The sequence below is a fragment of the Puntigrus tetrazona genome, chromosome 19, assembly GCF_018831695.1.
Source record: "Puntigrus tetrazona isolate hp1 chromosome 19, ASM1883169v1, whole genome shotgun sequence".
Lineage (NCBI taxonomy): Eukaryota > Metazoa > Chordata > Actinopteri > Cypriniformes > Cyprinidae > Puntigrus > Puntigrus tetrazona.
The window spans coordinates 16534126-16562075 of NC_056717.1; the positions used below are offsets into that span (position 1 = coordinate 16534126).

The window sequence follows — 27950 nt, forward strand, 5'->3', positions numbered from 1 at the left end:
ATACAAAGAGTCACACTAGGACTCCATTAATCAAATGAGAATGTCACGTTCCGTATGATTTACATGTCGCCTCTCCTCCAGCAATTCTGTTTTGGACATGGCACGGGGTGGGAACGGAAGGATGAGGGATGAGAAGACAGGATGATGAAGGGTATTTTAGAGAATGAGTTTACTGTATGTGATGTCACTTCTTGCAGCGGGACTATTCGTACAGCAGCGAAGTTTCATTTCTGTCATAAATCTATCTATTCGAAATATACAGTCAAACGCTGCCTGCAGGCGTAAACACACTTGTTTGTTTATTAGTTTCAGTTGAGACTGGGCACAGGTTTTCCAAAGGAATGCACGCATAAATGAAATGGAATATATAAAGGAAGTCTGTTTACGTGCTATGAAAACAAATACATGCTAAAAATGATTTTAATATTTTATAATAAAAACGTATCTTCATTTTATTAGTTTATTGTTTGTTTGTATGCTTATACTTTCTGCGATCAAACGAATATTCTCATTCAATTTCAGATTTTCGGTTTTCAAATTCGATTTCAATTCCCATCATTTTTATATACTTATTTGCTTTCATCATACCTAATGTTTTATTAATCAAATCCGATTCTAAATCTTATTCTGATTTTGATTCCGATTGTAATAATGTTTGTTTGTTTGTCGTGCACTGTGATCACGCTAATGTATTAAAAATCGTTCTGTTGCTGATTCTGGTCCAATTTTAAATGTCATTTTGACCATGCTTTACGTTTGAAACATTTATTTACTTTTTTTGGTCACACAGATGAATGTATTTTACTTTCCGATTAATAATGTTTCTGGTTCTTATTCTAATTCAAATTTATATTTGTGACCCTGGACCACCAAACCAGTCATAAATGTCAAAATTGAGATTTATACATAATCTGAAAGCTGAATAAATAAGCGTACCACTAATTTTAGGAAATATTTGGCAGAGATACAAATACTTGAAAATCTGGAATGCAATAAAATCTAACCTTTTACGTTTTTCAAATTAAGTTCTCAGCAATGCATATCGTTAATCAAAAATGATGTTTATATATATTTACAGTAAGAAATGTACATGGAACGTGATCTTAAGATCCTAATGATTTTTGGCCCTCATTCTGACTCTCAATCTGACTCCTGATTTAGTTTTGGTTCTGAATCTAAATTACACTCTTGCTCAGATTAAAAGTCAGATTTTGAATGTGATTCAGATTAGACGTGTCTGATCGCATTTGCTTTTTGTTTTTTTTTCTACTGACACATCAACGATGTTTCCTGTTCTGGTGCGAATTTGTTGAATTTCTAACTGCAACTCTTATTCTGAAAAAACTGCGATTGAGTGTGATTCTGATCGTGTGTGTCTGCCTGCATGTGACTCTCTGTTTGATACAGACCGAAGGTTTTATTTCCCTCTCTGTAGGTCTGTGCGCAGGCTGGTGGTCAGACTCTGACCCTGTCAGCCGGTGACCCTGAAAAATGACACACTGATTGACTCTTTGTCACCGCCGTGTCATAAGGATGGTTGTCGTGGCAGCTGCGGAATGTTCCGAGCATAAAAGCAGAGCCATCAATCTCTGCCGGAACACGTCTTGTTCCTCGCTGCCCTGGGATAATTTCAAACACCGCAGGTCTTTTCCATCAACCTTTAAAAATGACAGATGCTTGCCAAGACCACTTTCCCGCTGCATCATTAATCGCATCAATAAAAACTACAAGCGAAGAGCGTGTCAAACATATTCCCAAACTTATTTTTGATGTTTCCCTCTGCGCTTAAGTTGCCACTATTTTAGAGAGACCACAGCGCATGGAAGCAGATGTAATTTCATTTATATGTGACGTTTCCCAGCATGCCCCATTCAGACGCCAGAGCATAGCAGGGGGGGACACTCTTTTATTCCCTCAGTCTCAGGAGACATTCTCCAGCGTTAAAGATCTCACCAGAAGGTGAAGTCAACTAGCAAACATCCCACAATAATGGCACAAAGTGGATTTAATGTCTCACAAAGCATCAGCCGTAATCCACAAAGATGACTCTCACAGTCTTTCAGGGAGTTTTTATGATGCTAATCAGATCACTGACAGCTTGAAGTCCACGGCTGACAGCGATGAAAGCAAATTTAATTTCGTGTTTCCACACGGCGCAACATTATTGGAACATGCACTTATATCTCTACGTCGCGATGATGTATGTTTTGAGGGATATGGTGAAACTAACATTTGGGCAAAAACTGTGTCCAGTCGGGTTTTCATTTAGCAGCTGTTTTTAAATCTGGACACGGGACCCCCCACAGTTAGGCCAAGTATTTACTTTTCCCTCAACAGTTTACATTTGATAACAAGTGCGATATGTTCACTTCCTCAAGACGCTCTCATGTCTCATTCTCTTGCATAATAGACCAGTGAACACAAAGTGAGAGTATGGGGCTAGAGTGATGTTTTAATAAACTAAAGTAAATCATAATACTAATGAAAAAAAATTATAATTACTCAATTATAATGACTCTTTAAGATGCCTTATGTTACAAATTAAAGTCATGTATGGCTATCTTTATATGAGGAACAGTCTGACTTTGTCTAATACTTTTCCTGTAAAATAAGACTTGTTGACTTTCACCCATAGGAAATTTGGTAATACTTCCTTTTTGTGTCATGCTACAGCACATATTTTATTCTGCTACTCACTGTTACATGAAGCACAGTGAGTAATAAATAAAGCAAAATAAAGCACTATAGCACACTGCAAATAATGCATAATTATTATACGTGTTTATTCAATATTATATAAACAGTGAGTATTCTAAAATAAATATATATATATGTATCTGTACACACACATAATGCTATTTTATTTTATTTTTCTTGTAATGTTTTCTAACTTGTTTCACCCATAACAAACTAAATTTTGAAAGATTGAAAAAAAACAATAAGAATTATTTCTTATTGCGTATTTTCTACAATAATAATTTTTTACATTTTTATTACATCTATTACATTTTATATTCTTATTTTCTTATTGTGTCGTTTCGACCATAACACTGATAAGAAAAAGCTAACCGTTATCTCTTGTGCTGATAAAGCATGCTGAAACACTGAGAGAGCGAGAGAGAGAGAGAGAGGGAGAGAGAGAGAGAGAGAGAGTCTGTGCATAGGCTGCATGTTCTCTGTGCCTCAGTCATTAGTGCAGCAGTGTGAGCGAGCGTGTGAGACCTGCTCTCTCTGGCCGCCCTGCTCTCTGCTCTGTTGTTGTTTATGAGGGCCGAGGAAGGGCCGGGGAGTTGCTGAAATGACAGGACATGCCAACAAATTGCATCACTTCTGCCTCAGTAGCTGGGGACAAAGCAACGCCATATGCTCAGAGCCGGCGATGAATGGGGCTCATTTCCATGGCCGCACCAGGCTCCCAGCATCCCCTCTGTCCACCCAGGAGACAACTATGCCAGGACATGTGACACAGATGAACCAGTGTACTCCATCTCCCCAAAGAGAAAACCAACTTTAATGCCAACTACTACTTTGTTTTAGGTTTAGGTAAAGTCGGTCACACTCTTAAAAAAATTAGGAAAGTTTAGGTAAATTCATGTAGACAATTATATTCAATTATTCGTTAATTTCTTTTCTAATGATAGCATTTCGTTACTTTTAAAGTCAACATAAAATCAAAACAGATTCCCTTTACTTTCCTAATGAACATCAATGGTCCTACTGAAAAAAATGAAGAAATAAGAAAGAAACAATAGGCCACATAGGTTGCAGCATTCAAAAAGTTATTCATATATCAAACTCAGCATATGCAAATCAGTTACAATCAAACCCAGAATTAAAAAAATAAAGAATAAAATAAAAGTCCTGCATGCCCTTCAATTTTCTCATAAATAAATTACAGGAAAAAATCATTTACACTGCTTGTCTCTCTTTACTCATATGAACTTTGCATAGAAGCAATTTTTCTTTTCTTTTTTTTTGCAGATGAAACACATATTTTATTCTGCTATTGATTGTTACATAGGTAATATGGTTGTGTAATATTTTTATTGTGAAATACATTTGCAATAATAAAATAGATAAGCAAACATTTTTAAAAAATAAATCAGTGTTTTTATATTTATTTCATTTTTTATTTATAGATTTTTTTAACTCAGTACGAAACTGTGTGCACGTGCCTTTCCCTGTCATTACGAGAAACACTAAGCAATCAATTTTGCATCTATTTATTAATTGTTTTATTTCCGTTTGGATTTTTATCTAGTTTTAGTCTTCATGAATGAATAAATAATACATTTGAAAGCATTTACAATATTTGTATGCCATATTATTACAATTCTAAAATGTTAACAACAAATGAATCAAAGCAATATATTTTGGTAGAAAAATCATGATTGCCAAGATGCATTTTTGTAAGGTACGCTATGATGTATTTCTGCACTATAGGCCATAACAAAGAGACTATGCGCATCCAAAATGAATAGGAGTCTCCTTAAAAACACACCATACTTCTTGTTTAAGGACACTGTACCTTTTTGCGGTCCCCACAGAGCCGCGTCCCTCTCTGTCGCCAGCCTCTGCTCCTAATAATCACTCTAATTAGAGTCGTGTGCTGATAATCAATCAAAACGATGGGGCTAATCTGTTAACCTCTCTCTCATTCTGCACCTAATCCACCAACCCATTAGCAACCCTTTACGTCACTAAAGCTATTTAACTGAAATCGCAGAAACACTCCAAAACCTTCAACGGCGGCCAATTTGTATATATATGACCGCTGATTAGTTATTTTGAGTGCTTAGTGACAAAGCCAATTACGAATGGCAAGAGAGAGAGGGAGAGGCAGAGAGAGATATGATTCTGTCAGTGTTAAATTGAGCATAGAAAGTCCACAGGGTTTAGGCATGTCTGCGCAGATGTTGTATGGCTGAGTTGTATTCATTACTTCCCTGAAATGATTTTAGATAGCCGACCTCCGAGCTAGACAGACATTGATTAAATAACTCTCACAAATCGGGATCAAAACGAAAGCCGACGTTGATGGAGAGCACGCGTTCTAAACAGAGAATTCGCAGCCGTGTGATAAAACCCTCTCTGATATCACTCCACCGTCTTCTACGCAGGTGTTATCCGCACTAACTTTTAGGCCAGAACTAGTTCAAGGTTATTTGTCAGCATATGTTTACTCCGGAGAGGGGGGGACTGACAGGGGTTGGGTCGGGATCCTGAGTCAGGCCCGCTTATGATGTTCGCCGGTGTATTCTCCAACCTTCTTCTTTGGGTTGGTGCCAGCTGCTCTGCCAATCCTCAGCTTGGCACAGGTTGAGATCAGGCATGCAGGTGCTCACTCTTTCTGTCTCCCGCCACTCTTTACGCCAGGAGTGTGACCCTGAGGTAATTTTAGTGCCAGGGTTGTTGGGGCGCTGCCAGACAGTGGTGGTCATGTCAGATATGGTCATTAGTGTTGTGAGGATCTTGCCAGAGGATTTCCTCCTATGACCTGCTAAATGTTTAGGCTCTAGGTTTAGGGTAAACCAGGTGTCCGGGGGGTGAGCTAATCTGTCGTGGTGTTTAAAATCCCTACAGTTAATGGCATATGTCACATATTTCTGACACTGAGGTTTACCGGTAATGGGTTGTACTAGACTGTACAGCTCTGAAAAGGGACTGAAAAGAAGGTTGTTTAGCGTAAAGGAGTCTTACTTTACAAATGTTAGAAAACTATTTACTACTTTAATGTGTTATTCCACTGCTTCATAGTTAAACAGAAAAAAACTGTGTTTCATTTTCAAGTGTTCACATTAAACAGACCCATTCTACTAAGTGTATAAATATTTATTTATAGAGAAGAATAAATTAATTAATGATTGAATAGTTAGTGCTGTCAAACATTTAACAATTAATTGTGATTATTCATTGAAAATAAAAGGTTTTTTGTTTGCATAAGATATGTATACATAAATACACACATACAGTATATATTGAAAATATATATTTACATTTATATTATTATTTTTATAGTATATATTTTTAATGAAACCATAACATATTTTCTTAAATATGTACATGCATGTGTTTGCATTTATACATGGAAAAAATATACACAGCACACACTCATGTAATCAAAAACCTTTATTTTGGATGCAATTAATCATTTTACAATTTAATAATTTGACAGCACTAATAATATATAATGGGCTTATTATGATATATAATATATTTTAGGTGTAATATAACATAATATAATAAATATCTTTGTATATTATTTTTGCACATAAACAGAAATGTCCATAACTTGAATTAAGATCTTTGAAATTATACTAAAATAAAAAGTGAAATTTTATTGCAACATTCACAATAGTTTTCCTTTTTTTTATTTCCTGTAGTTATGGTTTTTTTCAATCAAGTGTGACTTTTACACTTTAAGAAATTTTGTTCAAGGCGAGCAGCGACTAACTATGATGTACGACTCTTTGATACTGCACAAGTAATAAAGAACGGAAAATCTCATGGTGGGTTTTCTTTCCCCTCTCCCTCTTTTATTTTCTGAAAGGAGATTAAATATTTCTGCATGAGGAAGTCTTTTTAAATCCTGCAGTGACTACTGCACTGGCCCCACACTTATTGCTTGGACACACCGAGATGCAGTGAAATCCTGAAAAGCTCCCCCTGCCCCAGCTGTCCACGATGCAGGGTGAAAAAAATCAAAGTCATTTTCATGGGGAAGACAGAGAGCACGTAAAAACAAAGTGTTTTATGACCTGTTGCTTTTTAACAGGTGAGATAAAATTGTATTTTTTTTATACAACGCAATGCATCAATTCTTAATGAGGGTGTTTGCGTAAAAAACAAACTAACATTGATTCTCGTGATATCCCTGCAGAGTTCATATGTAAAGATGTAAATGTGTTTTTTGGTGGGAAAGGGGCGGATGTGCTTGTGTTCAGAGATGATCTCCTGACATCTGCATCTCCATCTGACGGGAAGCCGAGACTGCCGGAGTAACTCAGGACACGCATTTATGGCTGTCTGAAATAACGACTTAATTTTGGAGAAAGGCAAATGTTTTCCCACCCACTTTTTTCCTCTGTCTTTCAAGCACACCAGCTGACTAAATCCATGAAGTCAAACACAATGTTTATCATTGCAGTAAAGCTCTGTTTCAGATGAACGGCCACGATATTATCTCTGCCGCATTTTTAGCATAACTCCACTTATACAAACAGCTTTTTGAAAGACTTGGAGTCATCAATCTCAGAGACCCGCGTCCAGCTTTACAATGGTGTTTTATGGCAGATGGGCTGTCCGGGAAACTCAAAGGCTCTCAAAGTCAACTTTTATTCCTTAGGGTCCCCCCCCCAATCTTCCCCAACATGGATTTTAAACATGATTGGTGTTTCCAAGGAAAATTCGATCTTGCAGCCTCACTTGCAAGTGATTCTACCCGTAAGCCCCTGCACCTCCTCTCTATGAACGCTTAATCTGCTATGGAAACGTCAGGCAGGACACCAGTCATATTAAACATACTAAGCCGTGTCCATATTGTCCGTATAGTTCCTACAATACTTTCCCAGGTACCATGTGGAGGATAATTCTGCATGTCATCATTTACTCGCCCTCCACTTGTTCCAACCCTTTCCTCTGGTAAACATCAAGGAAGATATTTTGGAGAAGGTTGAGCCACTGACTGAAAAAAATCTAATTAAAGTCAACGGGTACCGCCAACATTCTTCAAAATATCTCCTTTTGTTTATCTTCAAAAGAAACTCATACAGGTTTAGAACAACTTGAGGGTGAGTTTGTCCATACTACAAAAACATTTGTGAAATGTGTGTATCTTGTTTTATGAAGTATCTATTGTGCGGATAAATCACGTCCTAACTCAGCTCCAAACGCTATTGTTAAACCTCACTTGTTTGTGACAACGGTCTATCAAACGCATCCCAAGATCCAGATCGATCCGGTGCGGGTGTCTGCTTCTGTCCCATTATCAAAGCGCTCTTACTGTACCAGACTAGAGGGGATTACGTCTAGAGACCATAGACTAGATAGAAAAGACCTCACTGACACCCCTGGCCTCTTCAGGGACACTTGGTGGGGGACAAAAAACTTGCTTTTGTTCCCTCAGACAAAAATTAATTACTATTTTAATAACAGAGCCAGACTTGCTGAAAATCGGCTTAGAGAAATGGTGATGTAATGATTGCTGGAGAGGAGTTTTGTAAGGGGCATTGGGGGGCTGCCTTGAGGGCCCTCCAAAATCTCTATTTGCCACATTGAAAAAGTGCACAAATCAAAGCGATCTGCGGGAAAATGAAACCCACACAGTAGGTTTGAGAAACCCGGGCTCATTGTACGAATTCCTGCGTGTCGTTGTGACATCTGCACGCAGTGTGTGCTTCCTTTACGTCTCGCGCACTTCAGATTGCGCAGCTGAAAGAAATCAAGTGTGTGTTGAAATTTCACAAATGCAAATACATTTTCCGTTCATCCCCATTTGAAGCGCTTTGGGTTCGCACCGGCCCGCCGAGTCTGCCGAGAACAAGAGGGAAAGTGATAAGCTCGTTTTTGATGAGCAACATTTCAATTTGCATGTGAACACACACGAATGGTGTTCTCTCTCTCCCTCTTTTTCCCTCCCTCGCTCACTCGCTCTCTATTTTCTCTCCCACTCTCTCTCTTCCTGCCCCTTTCCCCTGACCGTGATTAATACACACATGTTGTACAAAGGGCTCCTTGTTAGCTTAATGGCAAGGCCTAAATGGAGACTTATATTTCCAGGATTATATCTGTATTCAATTGCAAATGATTTTTTGGGGGGACTTTTAATACCCTGCTCTCTTGTCTATGAATAATAGTATCATTTAAATGTAGCAGACACCTGGTGCAGGGAGGGGGGAGCTCAAGGCACCGAGTCTGGCTGGGCACTACTGCCAACTTCCCTCTTTCCCAGCCTTGCCTTATCCCCAACGACCAGCCTCCGATTTCACTCCCTTACCTTCAAATGCCATGCACTTGAAACTTTATTCTCCCTTCGGTAAAAAACGCAGGCTCTCCTGAAAGGGAGAGAGGGATGGAAAAAAAAAAGCTGAAGAGATTTAAGAGAGGGAGGAAAGAAATTCTTATCAATCTTTTCTTAGATTTGGGGAAAAGTCATCTGAAGGAGCCGTGTAACGTTTCAAGGGACCCTTCCAATTAAATACTTAAAAAAAAGGTACAATAACAGAAGCCTCTCCTATACTCAGCGGAGGCATTAATGCTCTTTTGTTGATTTATTGTACATTACCTTCTGAGGCTGTAGAGAAACAGGGGGTACTTTAGACGGGGGGCCATTTGTATGCGCCCCGCGTCCGTCCCGCGCACAATCCGGCCTGTATTGCGTTTTGCAAATTTATACCAGGATGTTGGTTTAGAGTGTTCCCCTGGAAAAAAAGGAAAGTTTTTCAAGTAAGTGTCTGCTTTCATGAGCACAAGTGACTGAAGCCTACAAACAAAGCTTTGTTTCAAAACTCACAGATGTATGGCCGGAGCATGCCTTTGTCCTCCAATGCTGAGATGTGTTTTTTTTTTTTTTTTTGGTGGATTTCTGTAGAACGCAGACAAAAAGTACTAGTGAACACAGATATTAGACTAAGCTTTCCCAGGGTTATATTTTTCACCCAAGAGGCTCGTTTGTAATTTTTGAGCAAAAGAACGGGCAAACGCTTTTTGTTTGTTTGCAGGGAAACAATTAAAATAACAATCGTTCCCCATTTGTGAAGTGGTTTGGATAAAAGAATTAGATTAATTAATGTTATTTTTATATTATTTTGAATGTTATTTCTAAATTATGCGAACAGAAGCGTTTACTACAAAATGACGTACGGTATCAGGGAATTTTATTTTAAGTTGTCCCTTACACTGAAACCTAGTTGAAAACTTTGAAAACCGCATCCAAGTGCACCAATTTTATTTTCGAAAGACCTGGCAAATATTGTTTAATTCTATCGACACCCTGCATTCAAATCGTTTCTTCCTCAAAAGTTTTGTCGGAGTCCGTTAGCTGCTATGCAAACAGCATGTGTTGGGACTTGGCTTGCCAACGCTTCTTTTGTTGTGTCTAGACTACAGGAAATGCAAAATTGCATTTGTTTACAACCGTTAGGAAGTCAAAGCCAAGGCAACGATTAAAGAGCTGCTCCCAGGAAAAAAGGCTCGAACACGTAGCACAGATTTTCTTTTGAGGGAGAGAGCGCGAGCAAGAAAAAACACGGGAATATACGAAGAGGGACTGCCTCATAAAAACATCTGTAAATCTTATCGCACTGAGCTTCATTGTTCTTATTCACCGTCCTGACATTTGCTCCTGAAGCTTGTAAGTGCTGCTGTTTTCAGATCTAATCTCGAATCAGTCATTCTCTCAGCTTTCTTAATGAGTCACATAAGGATGTGAGGGGAGGAAGTCGATCCCTAACCAGAAATTTCAGGTTACCACAGTAGTAGCCTTCACTTCAATTTTTTCTATTTTAAGAATGTTCTTCCATGATGTGCGGATTACGGCCTGTCATCTATACACCACCGCCTGCTTTCATTTGTTTGTTTAAGTTCCCTGACCATGTCTCACATATGGGACTTTATGTTTTTCACCCTTCGGGAAAATAACAGTGAATGACGCTGACCTTGTTCTGCGTTAACGGTGCAGTGAGATATGTGTCTTCTCTGTGCCATGAGAATAAGTTGATATGACTGAGCTTCACCAATTCAATGTCGGACCAGACAGACGGCAAACACTACACTGTTGACTGACTGTGTCTACGTATTTTACACTGTCTGGTTATTCTGCTTAAGTAACAGTTTTATTTTAATTGTCAAAGCTACTGTTGACAAAAAAAAAATCTTAATTTGGGGCAAGCTACAAAAAATGCATTCAGACACTTGATGGAATTAGATACAAAATATCAAAGCAAGTAGCAAGAAACGATGCCAGACATTTTCTCAGAACTAACTTCACTTTTCTATGCAAGTTCTGCAATGACTTTTAAATAACTGGTCTCAAGATCATTTTTAGTGGATGTACTGTATGAAGTCAGTTCCCCTCAAGTTCACAAAGAGTTACCTTAGGTGTAGCTCAGCATAAAAAATATAACAGTATAGCCAGTTTAGACTAGAAATTGATAGTTTTGTTTTTACAGTTGAAAATGGCACTTCATATATTGTGTTATATTTTAAAGGCATTAACCCATTTGTCATTGTAGTAAGTTCTTTTTTAACACTTATTGGGCCATTGCATATGTAAAACAGATTAGTGATATATATTACACTAATGATAATAATAGTCGTTACATTCATTGTATCACACATAGGAAAAATCTAAAAATAGTAATACATTACCTATAATCTAATATAATGGCATTTAAATAATAACATTTTATTATCCCATCGTAAATCAAAAACCTAAAGAGGACCTAAAATTATTTTGTTCTTTTGTTTCTAGATCACCTCAGCTGGACATAATAGACATTTTTTGAGCAAATTAGTTGTCAGAATAATTAAGGTTATTTGGAAAAAAATGAACATTTATATATATGTGTGTATATGTATATATATATATATATATATATATATATATATATATATATATATATATATATATATATATATATATAGCCACTATATAACCTACAGTCTCATTCAGCACATTCAGAGAAAGCTGTGCCTGCACTTACACACATATTGGTGAGCAGAGATAGTTTTAACAGAGCAAAACAGGAAGTGCCCTGAGTGACCTATAACAACAGCTGATTTAAAGCTATTTTTATCTACTTTTAAACAAAGCCGTGAGATCATAAACCCTCAGATCTCAAAGTGAAACATATATGTGAGACGCATTCCTTACATTGAAAGTATTCCAATACTTCCAAAGGGAGAACATCTTATAGGCCATAATGAGGTAATCTCAGGTCCTCTTCCATCAGGGACATGTATGGTGACTTCTCTGCGGTTTGCCTCAAGCGTCTGTTTAAGACATGGAGAGGAAGTCACTGTTTCAGAGAGTTTACACAGATGGAGCCCACTCTTCAGTCAACACTCACATAAAAATCGAGCAAAGACTTGTTTTTTCTTTTCATTTCAGTGTACACACAGATGCTTATGGCGACACAGAGGTGCCAAAGTTAGTTACGAACAAGCAAATTCACAAGAAGTTCAGCTCATAGCGAAACATCACGGTTGATTATTATTTTTATACGTATACAAACAAAATAAAAATCATAACAACAGATCTTCATCTTGATTTGGAACGGGATAATTGTTTACTAACCAGTTTAGATTTCATTAAAACAATCAGGCAGATCTTTTTTTAGACATTGTGAACTGTCCGGGTCAGTGTGACTTTTGTTATGCATTCTGCTATTAAATTAAAGTTAGACTTTGGCTTTCTGCTTCTGTTGCTCTTTGTTTACTGAACTTTCGTCTGTGGTTTTTACAGCAGAATTCTGGGAGACTCGCATAAGAGGTGACTCATAAACCAGGCACACACGTCCGCTAGTCACTGTCTGTTTACTTCTGACAGCTCTTTACAATCGTTAACTGTAAATGTCACAAGCATCTGTGATCTAAGGCCAGTGGCACGCAAGAGATTGTGCCATTAATTTCTTTTACTTTGTCAAGACAGCGACAATCATGGCCCTGGGCACCTTTGCGCTAACCTTTAGTTTATGTATTCGGAGGACTATTCAATGGCAACAGGCTTAAGTCAAAGCCACTAGATGACGGATGATCATGCTAACCTGGTTTTGCATCTCTCTCAGCATGTTCAGGGAAACAGCTTCCTAATCGTTATCTTGTCCCCAGCCTCCAACTGAGAGAGTAATTTTGGACATGGAAGGTTAGATGTCCCCCCATATGCTCCTTTATTGAGCTGTCAGTGAGGTCTGACTTACAGATACACAGTGTCTATTTCATTATAGCATACATCCAAACTTCCAAAAAAACAAACAATTTACATAATTACGCAATTTACATAACTATATTTCTGTTACACTTTATAATTTCCACATTGTTAAATTTATTGGTATTATAGCCAATCATACATGAGTCACTCATACAATTTTTCATCTGTAGAAAATATTTAAAAAGTGACACTTGTAGTGCCATATAAATAAAAAAAAAGGCTAAAATTAAAAAAATAACTGTGATATAAGTACTTGTGTTAACTCTATTAATATTATTTGTATTATTATATACATGAAAGAAGAAAATAATTTTGTTTTTAAAGTAATATATCAAAGTAGTGACAAGAAAACAACAAACTAGTAAATGATATCCCAGAAAGGACTTCTTTTGACCTTAATAATATTTAAACATCATACATTTAAAAAAATTTACTTGTTTTTTTTTTTTTTTTTACAAACTGTTTGTGTGTATTCAAGTTATTTTAGATAGCTTTTTAGATAGTGGTTACATCAGAATAACATAATAGTCATAATAATCATCATAACAATCATAATAAATCAACTAAAAAAATTAATTTAAAAAAATTCTATTAACTTGCCACATGTATTTTTTAGATTTCTCAGCTTCATCATCTCAGACATTCTCATCTGTCACTGACCCATATACATTTAATATAAATTGCAAAGACACTTATAACTTCATATGCAGTATTTCACTTTACTAATATGTTCCCCTAAGGACCAATACTGCATTATTAAACGCCGATCTACCGACCAAAACGCAGATATTATTTGTATAAAATACGTCTTGTAATTTCAATAGCATATTTCTAAATCCACAGACTCTCCACGTCTAACATTAGTTTTACCTTCGGATTAGATTACGCATCCTATGTCACAAGATACTTCCTGTGAAGCGTTCAGAGAATCCGAGCTGATGGAGATTAAACTCATTTGTTACATGCTTTTCCTCTATAGCATGCCAATAAATGCTAATAGCAGGGTCTGTTCTTTTTCAGGTCATAAATGTAAGTGAATTACTTTGCGCCTGAAGTCTTCCCTCTGCCATCTCAGACTGCACACACTCACAGTCAGTAATTAACTACTGTTTTTACTGGCTTTACTCTTGTTTTTGCTCGTTATTCCCTCGAGAACATAGAATACATAATATCCTGTTTGTGCCTAAAATTTGCTGTCTTTCATAAAAATAGTCTGTTGTCATGACGACTTGGGTTAACAGAACTGAAACATCTTCGTTGCAAGGTTGTTTACAAAGCAAAAACTTTGTGTACGTACTCGGCGAAGCGCTTTTGCAGAAGTGTTTGTAAATGACCGTAAGTACGGGGGTGAAATCGCTACATGCGGTTGCGTATCGAGGCACGCGGCAAAAAAGCAGTGCAAATGCTGCTCTCCATACTGCTTTGCTCGTGTATATACAGTAAAAAAAATACAAGTGTTATTACACAAGACCGTATCACGGCTCCACCGAGGGACCCGTATCTCACGGCTAAAAACGTTTATTTCGCCTTAGATGTATCAGGTCCAACTGGCCTCACAATAGACCCTCACTCACCCCTCATACATTGAGATTCAGTTTCTTTTCCCAGCTCAAGTCTCTCCCGCTAGTGTCAATCACAGCCTTTATTGGTGGAAGCGGACCTGACACCCCGGACCTCATGTGAAACCATGGCCGACAGGAGGCAATAAGCCGGAGAATAGCAGCCATCTCAAAGTAGTCCTCCATTTAGCAAGTGCTTTTTTTGCTCTCTTTGCTCCAGTCCTGCATTAAAGATAGAGAAGAGAAATCAATAGAGGTTCACAGCATTAGATAAAAGTCGCGGACTTGAGAAGCAGCCGCGTTAGATGTGGTAAATTAAACCAATCAGAAATTTCCAGAGGCCCTCGGCACATAGAACAGTGCTATCTCACATCTGTCCATCTCACTGGCCCGTCTCTGCTTTGTTTGTTCTTCATGTAGTTTCGGCCTGACACTTCATTTGTTGATCTATCTGTGATGATGTGCTTTATACTCTGAGTCAAACCCTCTTCATCGTGTTTAGAGTAGGGAAAGATGTTTTTTAGCCGTGGGATATGTTCTTGGTTAAAAAGCTGCATTCGGGGCTAAAAGAAACGGAGAAATTGCACGGACCATGAAAAGATTCTAAACATGATTTTGTTTCAATGGACAGAAAATGATAAATCTCAACAAACACAGGCTTGGGGAGAATTTTTCCAGCGGAAAACAACTCTTGAATTGCACGCTTGAACTGAAACACTGTTTTTCTGCACCGGCTTCGGCGATTATTTATTTTAAATGAAAAGAGAAAATGTTCATCATACGCATTTTTGTGGAGCTATAATCTGTGATTGCCAGGTGAGATGGTGATATAGAGTAGAAAAAGCGATCGTCTTTGATGATTAGTTCATTTAAATCTGCCTTGTCGCATATTTATGAAAACAGATGGGGAATGTGAAGAAAAACAGCATGAAAAATAAAACAAAAACACAATTAACAACCGCACAGGCAAAAATTCCCTGTAGGTACAAACATTAAGGGTTTCATATGCAGAATTTTAAATATTTTGTCCTTCTGGGCGCTCTTCTTCGTCTGATCATTTTGTTTCATTTTGAAAAGCCTGTTCCTAATCCTACATGGCATGGATAACAGAAAAGCTGGGATAACAGCAGCCGTTTTAAAGACTTCCCTTGGGGGTGGATTTTGACAATTCCCACCACTTTGTAATTTTATTGATAATGAAGAGGATGGCGAGGAAGGGACTTTTGATTTTTGCCAGAAAAGCTAGTTAAGGACAATCAATAGTACATCATTGGGAGAGTTTTGTGATAAAAGCCCTCGGTTACCCTGGCAATCCATCACTTGGCCATACAGATAGGTCAAACGAAATTATATTGCGCTTATCTCTCTACACCAGAAGAGTAACAGAGACGCCGATCAATAGGCTTATATATTGTTCTACTTGTGTTGTAATGGAAATGATGTATCGCTGATTTAGAGCCCTTTGGCCGCTATACACCAGCGATACTGGTCAGATGTGAATGTTGTCTGATCCCTTGAGAGCAGCTCAATATCATGATAGACACATAACTGAAGTTTACTGTGTTAGGTTTATATGGCACCACACCGCAGATCACGAAATAAGTACCATATCTCATTTTTTGATCCTTATGAAGTCGGTTTCGTATCAGATGTGAAGTTAGGCTAAAAGTAACCAGAAAAAAGAGCAGGTTGAACGGGGCTCCGTCGTTCTGTGATATCCTAGTGGTCGCCTAATGCAATAAGCTTACACAGAGCAGCCCTCCTGCATCTCTCCAGGACTTCTGCTGGGGTTTACACGCGCATTTGCAGCAGAAAATCAGCGAACGCCCGTTTCAGTTCAGCTCCCACACGAAGACACGCACCTTACGGGACTCTGGATTCCGCAGGAACGCGCATAGTTTTGAAACGGATGAACTATGGAGGATGCGTCCTCGGCGTGAGCGAAGAGCGGACGGACCGTCCGAGAACAGAACAGAACGAACGGTGTTTGCTGCCAACATACTCTAAACAGTGTGCGAATAATTCTACTGCGTTCTTGACGTTCCTCGTGCAACTCTGGCGATTTCAAACGCGTTCTACGCCGGCTCCTCTCACGAAACCGAATAGTTTTTTTTCCGTAATACAACATTTAAAACGTGAAAACTTTTAAAACACTTTTTTTGTGATATACTTGCTGTGCGTACATGTATTGAAAGCCACAAATTGTGGCGGTGCTTATGTTTGGTCGACGTACCGTCCCATACAAATCCTAACGGAAAGAGTTCAAGCAGCCTACTGTTGCTATGGTGACCTCCTCAGGCGAACGCGACCGTTTGCTGGCGTCTATTTAGTACACTAACTTGTAATCTAACTTTTGTGGTTATTGAATCATAGTTTGAAAGAATATCTGCCGTTAAAAAAACCCGTCAATTTTATTTTAACTTCCTTCCTTCCTTTAAGCTTTAATCGGACTAACCAAACCCTTCGAATAACAGCCAACTATTTACCGAGGCAACTGCTCTTATAATAGGTTAGCTAGATTCACGCCTGTCAGAACAAACTTTTCTTGCGTAGATACAAAAATCAAACAAAACTTATTTGATGGAAAGCTATGCTTAAACCGGAATCAATACACGTCGAAAGAGCACTGTTTTAAAGGTGCTTGAATGTAACTCATGCTGTCGTTTATTTGAAAAGAAGGCGTGTGAGCGTGACAAGACTGGTTTTCCGTACTTACGGTGATGTTTAACAAACTACGGATGGACTTTAAGCCATGTGAAGTGCCACCAGAGCTGTAGACGCACTTGTTTGCGTCCAGTTTGTGGTGCTACGTGAACAGAGAGCAAAAGGGGGAAAAGTGAGGAAGTGAAACGGGCTAATTACTCAGTCCATCCCTCATTTCCATATCCAGGGAGAGTGTCTACTGGCTCGCGGCCAATCCCTCATGCAGCGCAACGTAATACATGACCCTCTATCATTATAACGCCGACATGCGCAATCTGCACAACGGTAACAACATCTAATATCTCTTATTCACTGACCCCGGGACTGTACGGGACTGCCTGCGTCCGATGTTTCTGCAGAACGGAGCGCCGACGCGAAGCGCAGAGACATGTCCCGAAGAAAGCAAGCAAAACCTCAGCATCTCAGATCGGACGAAGAAGGAGCACAGTCGGACAAAAGTCCGGATAACGGTATGTGAATTCAAATACGACTCTTTCATTCGGCTCTTTAGGTACAAGTTTCTTTTGTCAGGATTTCGCGATGTTTTATGGGTCTTTTCTAGCGGTGATGAAAACGCGCTGTGGGATGCATGGCATAGAACGGACACTTTGAACACATTAAATGTTAGAGTAAAAAGAACTCGATTTAGTAAGCAGATGTAAGTTTATACCTCGCTGCGTTCAATTCAAGCGGACTGGATGCAACTCGAGACAAAGTTTTACACCCTTAAAAAAAATAATAAAGGTTCTCCGATGGCTCTTGCGTTCAACAGAACTGTATATGGAGAGCATTTGGAGATGAAAAAGTTCTTAATGTCAGGTTTGCGTGTGTTTTAAAAGCACCGGCGTATAGATGTTCTCTAAAGAATCAAATACAAAGTTACATGTGAAGATTTCCTTGTAAAATTCTATTCGAACCTTTATTTTTAAGAGTGCATCGTAAAACACGCGTAAAGTGCGTTTATACTCCTAGCACGTTACACATACAAATATGTGCTTTCGGGATTTTCGCGTTAAACGTTCATTGTGTGTCATTTGACAAAAAAGCCAACCACCTTTTTTTTCTAAATAACGAAGCCGTAATTTCTAGTGTCTTTTCAGTAGGCTATTCTAGCTTCTTGCTAAGAATTTCTGTTAAATGCATTAAAAGTAATTCAGCATTTAAGGGCATTACAATGTTCTCAGCGATTTCATTAGCTTAATTAGAGACTGTACACGTAGGCCTATAGGCCATATTTATTTATTTTTGTTTCATATAGGCTAGCCTGTTTTTTTTTGTTTTTTGTTTTTTTTTAAGAAAATTGATTTAGCTAACATGATTTAAAATGAATTAATTAGGCTATAATCGGTAACGGCAGATTAGAGGCTGTGCATCTATTCGTGCTTTTGATAAAGCACTAAAATAAAGAACTACAAAAGTGTCCCATTGCAAGACCCAAACAAAACCTCCAACATTCGTCTGTTTGCGTGAGAATAATTCCTTTTGTCATGGTAATGAAGTTACTTACGTGCCCACATGAAAAATCCTCACACTTGGTTTGGTGTCGAAGTTGTGTCTTCATTTAAATCGCGTTAAAGTATTTACTGCGACACAAAGATCGACTTAAAAGAAGAGAATCAGAGTATGGTTTGAAAACAGACACTGAAAGACGTTTATTGTCCTTCAGATCATTTTTAATCAGATGAATTCATTATAATCAGGCCTGAACTCTTAGAAGAATAATTAAAGGATTCAAATGAAAACCTGCTGCAACAATATTTAAGTAAAAATAATTAATCTTTGTTCAATCTTGAACCCTTACATAAAGTAAGGGTTTCCTTTTTTTTTTTTTTTTTTTTTACATTCAATCAAATAAAATGACTGCTTTAGTCAACAGCTTTTTTGAAACCTCTCAACAAATTAGTTTTTTTTTTAGAAAATAAAACATCTGCTCAAGCATTCTACGTAAAATATGTCCAATGAGTGCAGAAATTTAAGAGAAAGTTTGAACACAACGTGTATTTCAATACTACTAACAAACAAAGTAACTTGGGAGCTAACACCATCTTTAATTTGTATCTGTTAAAGACTAATTGGCTTATTGTTTTCTAATTGAATTGATGATAAATTATGCTTCTATTTTAAATTAATAAAAAAAATTAAAAATAAATAATAATCATTCGACATCAAATTTTTATCCATGTATGCAATATGTACTTAGCTGATTGTTTTCTCTCTTTTTGTCGACGTCAGCACAATCATTTTGACTTTCGTGTTTGCCCTTGTACATCTTTCAGTTCGCCTTCATATGCCATTCATCAGGCCTCTACAGTAACGACTGTCTAATAGCATTTTAGCTTTCTAGTTTCGGGCCTGAGAAATTTATTCTTACGTGGTAACCTTTGTCTGTCTCATGTCGAAATGATCCAGCTAGCTACCAAAACCACGGTTACCAGCTGAGCACCCTAGGAATCTCACAAGTTTTTTAATCTTTGCAGTGGCTCATGCTGCAGGGCCTCACATAATGTCTTTTTTTTCTAATTTAAGAATTTGTTATATCTGTCTCATGAACGCAGTTTTGTCCGTCTTTTCACTAGGGACGCCGAAGCATTTTTTTTTTTGTAATTCTATTTAGGCTGTTTAGTAAATGCCTATATTTATGTGAACTAATCTGTGAGCATTTTGAGATTTGCAGCACAGCCTTAAGTTAATTGGTCGCCTCACTAGATCGGTTTCAGTTAGCTCTCACCTTTCGGTGTTAAGGGTTTTCAGACCACCCACACAGTTACTGGAATTAGACGAGCAAATGACCCACATTGTAACTACTCTGAGGAAGGCTCACAAAAACTGAGAAGAAACACAACAACACCTGACCACAAAATTTTTCCAGATATTCTGTTACCCTCTCTCCACTCATTTCGCTTTCTCACTGTCACTTTTTCAGAATTTTTTATCCAGCAATATTCCTTTTCATAAACATATTCAGTGTGGCTACATCAGGGGGATAAAAGGCGTGATAAAGAAACATACAGTGAATACATTTTCCACTGCATTTTATATTACTATTGAATATGCTAAAAACATAAATACAAAAAGGAAAGAGTAGAAATTAAAAAAAGAAAAGAGAAAACGCACACGCTCGCGCACACACACACACACACACACACACACACACACACACACACACACACACACATAAATACAAACAGACAGAAAATATAAGGAAGTAATGGCTTACTTTTTTTCAGTTTGGAATCATAAACTTTGCCATCTGACTAAGCTTATTATGTGTAAATCTATTTGCGTTTACTTTCCTCAGAAAAATTCTGACAAGTGCATAAATTACCCAAACCCAACCCCTTAAGCGCTCATCGGTGAGCCAATGACCTATAACAGTTTGTTGATGTAACCTGGGTCTTTTATATGTAATCTAAATGCAAATATCAGAATAAAACATCTTATTAAATGCTGCTCATTTATTTTATGACAAATAATCATTTTTGGCTTCTGTGATAATTACAATTTAGTTTGAAATAAAAAATTTTTTAAGCTGCGTATTCTTGTTTAATAACAATAACCTTTACATTTTTATAATGTCCTTGTTATTATAAAACTTACTTATTCGATGAGAAAAAAGCAGATTTATTTAAAGATGAATACACTGTAAAGACTTTGACTTCTAGTGAAACACACAGATTGTTTCTTCTTTTCTCATGATCAAATATGACATGATTGAAAACAATTTGAATTAAATTGTGCTTTTTACACATTTAAAAGATGAAACAATTTTGTCAAGGTTGTACACCTTTAGCAATGAGAGATAACTGTTTCACTCAACAATGTCAAGTGGAGAGGAATTAGTTCTTCAAATTCATCAGGAAATAAGAGTGTTTGATAGCAATGGAGAGTTCAGATTAGTCAATCAAAGACTCAATTTGCCCTCAACTGACAGTGCAGCTGTGAATTGTATAAAAACATTGGAAATCAATATCCCCTATAGAATTTCATTAAGCTCCCGTATATTCAATAGATAGGTCGCATAATTTGATGGATTGTGCAAAGAAAATTATCGTCTGAGTCTTTGGAGCATGAGCACAAAGAGGCTGACTTTCAGTAATTGGTAAAGTGGTACAATTGATTTAGTTTATCTATATTGTTCACTCCTCCAAGAATAGCTGTGAAAAATCTATCATCTCAGAAATTTCTATTCACACGCTTTCTCTCTGTGTCTTTATCTTCCAGCGCTTCTGTTGAGGGAAGGCGATGAGGAGGACAGCGGCACGGAGAGCCGCAGTGGAGGCGAAGAGACGCACGTGTGTGAGAGGTGCTGTGCTGAATTCTTCAAGTGGTCCGAAATGCTGGAGCACCAGCAGAAGTGCACGGAAGACCCCCCTGTGTTGATAGTAAAGGACAATGAAGAGAAGGCCATTTCTCGAGGATCGCCGACAGAGTCCCTCTTGAGTGCCCACAGTGACTCAGCAGAAATGGAGGTCAGTGAGCTCAACTCTGAGCTGGCTGAGAAAGTTGACGAGATGCCTGAGGAAACGCACATCATCGACCTGAATGAACAAATGGATATAAGTTTGCCCGAGCATAAAACATCAAACCTCAGCCCTCTACCACTTGACAATGAAGACACCACCTCTTCGCCTGCACCACCTATAACCAATCACTATGACATGCCCAGCACCAATGTGACCCTGGAGATTCTTCACAGCACCCGAGTGGCCGTTGCTCAGTTTTCTCAGAGCATTCACTGTGCAGGGTCTGCAGGCAAGCTGAACTCAGCTGCGATACCCATGATTCTGGAGCAGTTGATGGCGCTGCAGCAACAGCAGGTTCAGCAATTACAGCTCATTGAGCAGATCCGCAGCCAGGTCGCTGTAATGAATAGGCAGCCTACGCAAGCCGCCCTTAATCCTGCCTCAAAAAGCCTGCCCTCTGACTCTAACACTTACAATTTCCAGGGCATCGCTCCACCCCCTGTACTTCCATTATCTGGGGTCATGCCCTCTGCAGTGAATGGGCAGGCTTCTGTATCCCAGGCATCTATGCTTGCGAGGCCACCATTGCTGTCTTCCCAGCCAAGCAGTGGACAAATCAGCTCTAGGGCACTGGAGAGTGCCCCTGCTTCCGTAAGTTCCAGCCCTCATCTCTTCAGCTACAGCGGGGCTTCCCCTCTCTTGCCCACCTGTAGCGGATCGCATTCTAGTGTTAGTAACACCCAGTCCATAAGCACTCCCAGCCCACTATCAGCTGGCCAGAGTAGCCTCCTTAGCCCTTCTGCCAACCTACCATTACTACCTCAAAGCCCTCCCAATGGAGTCATATTTCCCAATCCACTGGCCAGTATCGCAGCCACTGCCAGTGCATTAGACCCACTTGCTGCTATGATGAAGTACCGCAAGGGCAAACTGCCTAGCGTCTCAATGTTTGACAGCAAGCCCAGTTCCGAGGACCCGTTCTTTAAGCACAAGTGTAGGTTCTGCGCTAAAGTGTTCGGCAGTGACAGCGCCTTGCAGATCCACTTGCGCTCGCACACAGGCGAAAGACCTTTCAAATGCAACATTTGTGGCAACCGTTTCTCTACAAAGGGAAACCTCAAAGTCCACTTCCAAAGGCACAAGGAGAAGTACCCTCATGTTCAGATGAACCCGTACCCGGTCCCAGAATATCTTGACAATATCCCTACCAGTTCCGGGATCCCCTATGGGATGTCTTTTCCTCCGGAGAAGGCGGGACCTACTTGGTTAGACAGCAAGCCTGTTCTTCCTACAGTGCCGTCCTCAGTGGGTCTGCAGTTGCCGCCCACAGTACCAGTTATTGAAAGCTTAAGTGATTCATTTACAAGCACACCCTCTGAAAGATCTCCACACAGGCCGTCGCCAGCCAGAGGTGAACTTGCACCATCATCGCCCAATCCCACTGGAACTGAGACAGATATGTCCACCATCGAGGCCTCCCCTAAATCAAACAGAGAAGGAGAAATCACACATAGCTTCAACACAGAAGAAGTGCATCTGCCATCAAACAGTATGACTAGAAACACTAGCAACCCCAACATCCTGCTTCCGCATCCCACGTCTACAGAAAAATCTGTTAAGGTAAATGTAACTGAGTACACTGAGGATCTTTCAGCTGATAATAAATCATCTTCTCCTCCACTCATTTTGGATCAGTTCAAGGCCAAGTTCCCATTTGGTGGTCTCCAAGAGTCTATGCAAACATCTGAGACATCAAAGCTCCAACAGCTTGTGGAAAACATTGACAAAAAGATGATGGAGCCCAATCAGTGTGTTATCTGTCACCGCGTACTAAGCTGTCAGAGCGCGCTGAAGATGCACTACCGCATCCATACAGGGGAGAGGCCATTTAAATGCAAGGTTTGCGGACGGGCATTCACCACAAAGGGTAACTTAAAGACACACTTTGGTGTTCACCGTGCAAAGCCTCCTCTTCGGATTCAGCATTCATGCCCGATCTGTCAGAAAAAGTTCACAAATGCAGTTGTGTTACAGCAGCACATACGCATGCACATGGGTGGGCAGATTCCAAACACTCCTCTGGCAGAAGCCATCTATGAGAAAGATACAGATATGGAGAGTTTTGACAGCATGAGCACTTATGATGATGACTGTCTTGATGATATTTCATTTGAAGAAGAAGGGGATGTTGTGGAGAACAATGAAAACACCCTGAGCTCATTTTCAGACAGTCCACCACCTATTTCATCTCTTCCAACCAGTGTATCAGAAACCCAAAGCGTAAGGGACGACTCATCCGTAAGTCTCAGCCAATCAAATGGAAAAATGATGGTCAGGTGTGGACCTATGGATAACGATCTTCATGCTCTGGGTTCTACCACCACTGGTGAGATGGAGAACCACAGCATGAAAACTAGTTTAATGCCACATTCTTCTAGTTCTATTCACATTTCACCCTATCCTAACAGTCAACCTGAGGGCCAACATGAGCACTTAGTCTCTCTGAACCTCTCCTTTAAAGTCCCAGAGGCAACATCTATAGTAAAATCTGAAACAACAGATTGTCCTGCAGCAAATACTGTCAACGAGCTGACTGTTAATCAAACCGGAATCCAACCTATCAACTCTACAGTCAAGAAAGAGAACCCTTTCAACATGCAGTGTTTCAGTAAGGAACATGGTAAGTTAAAACAGCTATATGATACTATTAAAACACTGTACACTAAAAATTGCTTAGCGAACCTAATTAAATGAAGAAAAGCTTTTTCATGCAGTTATTTTAGGTTTTTACAAGGCAAGAACATGTCCATTAAAACAAGTAATGTTTTGCAGAGCAAACCTACATTCATGTCCTTGTGTTAGAGAGTAGCTTACAACATTTTTTACTATTACTACATGAAATGTATAGGATTCAGGAGTAAGAAAAACCTAGTCTCAGTAGTGGTGTTAGGAGTTATTCTTGTTCAAAGCAACACACATCGTAGTCATCATGTAGCCCCACACAAAGACTACAAAAAAAAGAAACTCTTCTAAATCTATAACACAACTGAACATTAAACATCAGCAGTATTTCCTTTTACTCAGAAACACATAAAATAACATTTATTTTCAAAAAGTACTCTGCTAATGCAGTAATATGCTAAGCATGCAGGAAATTAAAATTCCACTGTCCAGTTATGTCAACAAAAATGATTCATTTAATCTCCACGCAAAATCCAATTTACAGTGATTTGAAAATAAGTCAAAAAAATGTTGTGGTAAAATGTTCAAAAGTTTTTTTCTTAGTAAACTAAATAAGCAGCAAAATTTTGTTTTATAATTTGAATTACTTTGAAGGTGAAGGTGTTTGATTGAACCTCCTATCCTAGCTAAATATGCAGAGACAACTGTAAGCAAGCCGTATTCAGTTCACCTGAAATGTGTAAACATTGTGGTGCTACACAGTGCCTGACATCGCAACATATCTCAACTAATGGTGCGAGTTTAGAGCTGGACAAGTCCGTTTTTTTTTTTAAAGTAATAGAGGTTTCTAGAACAAATGTTACAAACATTAATCTATATAAATGATTAACTATTACAATTTGAGCACTGCAGTTCTGTTTGAGATTGACACAATTAATCTTTAACATATAATACATAGCTTTGTGGTATTTGTGTGTTTAAGTACACTGCTGATTTTATGCTTTTTTTAAATGTTATTTATTTTCAGAAAATGCTCAAAGGTCTACTGAACAGGATACTAAAAATTCGCCGACTGCAGTGAAACTGGAGATAAATGCTTGCAATAGACCATACATGCTAAAAGAGGGGCCTTTCCCTGCATTTGGCCTGCAGTCTCCCACCTCGCGCTCCGAGGTGATGATTCCGGCCGTCACCTCACTCACTGGACCACCCCCTCCCAGACGGACCCCTAAACAACACAACTGCAGTGCATGTGGGAAGAACTTCTCTTCTGCTAGTGCCTTGCAGATCCACGAGCGCACACACACTGGCGAAAAACCCTTCGGCTGCTCTGTCTGCGGTCGAGCATTCACAACCAAGGGTAATCTCAAGGTACGTGTGCGATCATTGTTGCATTTTATTTAACAAGCGGGTAACTGAAAGTACATATGAGCTTTTAAATTATGTATTTACATATTATTTAATTTATTTTTATTCTTATCATGTTTGTAAAATGCTTACCATTATTGAATTGTGTCATGGTCACAAGATGTAAAAAGCTATTGTGCATGTGTGCACCCGGGCCAGTCACATTCCCTCTCTCACTCCCTTTACAGTCAATTATTAACCATCCTGTCAATTAAAAAAATAAATAAAATAAACAACTAAATATATAAAAGATATTTGAAGGCTGTGGTAACACATTTAATGTTTGTAATTTACAGCTCAATGCTACAGACAGACAAATACCATAAATATTGTAAATATAATTGTTATTGATTTATTTTTCATTTCTGATTGTCTACAGGTGCACATGGGTACCCATATGTGGAATAACACTCCTGCCCGTAGAGGTAGACGTCTGTCTGTGGAAAACCCAATTGCCCTACTGGGCGGTGACGCCCTTAAATTCAGCGAAGCATTTCAGAAGGATTTAGCAGCACGAGCCATGAATGTGGACCAAAACTTCTGGAGCCGATATGCAGCAGCTATAACTAATGGCTTAGCAATGAGGAACAATGAAATATCCGTCATTCAGAGCGGAGGAGTCCCCCAGCTTCCTGCCATTACTGTGGCCACGGACAAGGCTAGCACTGGAAACAGCCCACCAATCACAGCCATGGAAAAAACAGGCTTAGAAAGGGGAGCTGGACAACATTTCTCCATGATGATTGATGACAAAAAAGACATTGGAATCAATTAAAGTAAAGGTGACATATTCTTTCTCCTTGCGTAAGGAACATTGAAAATTTAAACGTGTCTTGATTTTTTTAAATCAGAATAAACTCTTTAGAATGTGCTTGATTCATGTGGGAAAAGATTCAGTTTATCTTATGCTATAATGGCACTTGTTTTTTTATTTTATTGTTTAAACTGGGGCCACGGTTAGTTTTTCAATTATGTATACTGACTGAAACCTTACACTTGATCCAAGGGCATTGCTTTGAGATGAAATTATTATTTTATGTTGTAAATATGTATTTTATTTTATTTTATTTGTTTTTACCCTCTGGTTTTACTGTTCAGCATCGCTCCATTCATGGGAAAGGGAACATGTTTGCATATATGATAGAAACTTTTCATTCCCAAACTGTGGTCTTAATATCGCTACAGCTAAAAGTATGTAACTTAAATCCCCGAGCAAAATATAAAGAGACAATTCAGAGGCTTTCAAAAGAGATGTATTATTCTTTGACATCCCACTGCTTTGCTGCTATGCATTGGATGCAAACCCTTTATTTTCATGCAAATCAAGTACACCACCATGAAAGCTAGTGTCATTTTAGCTGCTATCAGCAATGAAACGTTCCATCTTATACCAGCCTATGCTATGTTATTATTAATGCTAATTATATATGTTTTATGCTGTTCTCTGCCTTATTTACTTTTACATGCAAAATTAATTAGTGGGCCAACATGAGACCATGAAGTATAATATGACTGCTAATAAAGACCTTGGATTAAAAACACCTTTACACTTCAAGGTATAGTTATCAAAGCCCTCGTGATGCATCTGAACGTGTTGCAGGACAATTCTATTTCACAATTTAGAGGCGTGTTTTCCTGTCAAGAACAAAATAAATAAATGTTCCCAGAAACGTTCACGTACAAGGGAGAAGAAAAAAGTGAAAACAATATACTTGTCTGTAATAGTAGCTTATGACTTATTTACTAAGCGTGTCATGTCAGGTCATTTTAGTGTTTTTATTTTATTTTATTTTGTAGTGCTATTTTCCTTATATAATATATTGTTTAGTGTTGGGAAAAAACATAAAAATATGAACAAGCAGTTTTTTCATAAAATAGGTAATGGTGAAACAAGGGATTCGATGTGTCCTCTGCATGAAAAGGAGACACTATTTTTGTACTCAGATACATTATAACGAATAAAAAGTACACCAGGTTTGCTTTTCTGTCTGCACATCAGTATTTTTACATGGAACAACTGAGGTGGTGTCTCAAACACGCTGACTGAACTGGATTTATTTCTAAGATGCAATATTGCTGCCACCCTCAATAAATAAATCTCAAACATAATATTTGTATTTGTGTGTCTCCTTACTTGTATTTTGTAACTATATGTGCTTCACCCTTTATCTTTTTTCTGTCATGTGTTGTGACATAAGCCTGAGTCAG

The 27950-nt window shown here is 38.5% G+C and overlaps 1 protein-coding gene and 1 long non-coding RNA gene across 2 annotated transcripts; one reads left to right on the forward strand and one right to left on the reverse strand.

The window, feature by feature from the left end:
* Positions 1-11872: 11872 nt before the first annotated feature.
* On the reverse strand, positions 11873-14701 carry LOC122323515. Its single transcript, XR_006247018.1, has 2 exons — positions 14503-14701; positions 11873-11991 (listed from the first exon to the last, which is right to left on the reverse strand). It is a non-coding gene; the product is annotated as an uncharacterized LOC122323515 (long non-coding RNA).
* A 1578-nt stretch (positions 14702-16279) lies between these two features.
* Positions 16280-27851, forward strand: sall3b (spalt-like transcription factor 3b). Its single transcript, XM_043217020.1, has 4 exons — positions 16280-17660; positions 21412-24333; positions 25363-25706; positions 26122-27851. Exons 1-4 carry the CDS (start codon positions 17579-17581, stop codon positions 26515-26517), a joined length of 3744 nt encoding a protein of 1247 aa, XP_043072955.1. The 5' UTR covers positions 16280-17578; the 3' UTR covers positions 26518-27851.
* The last annotated feature ends 99 nt before the right edge of the window (positions 27852-27950 follow it).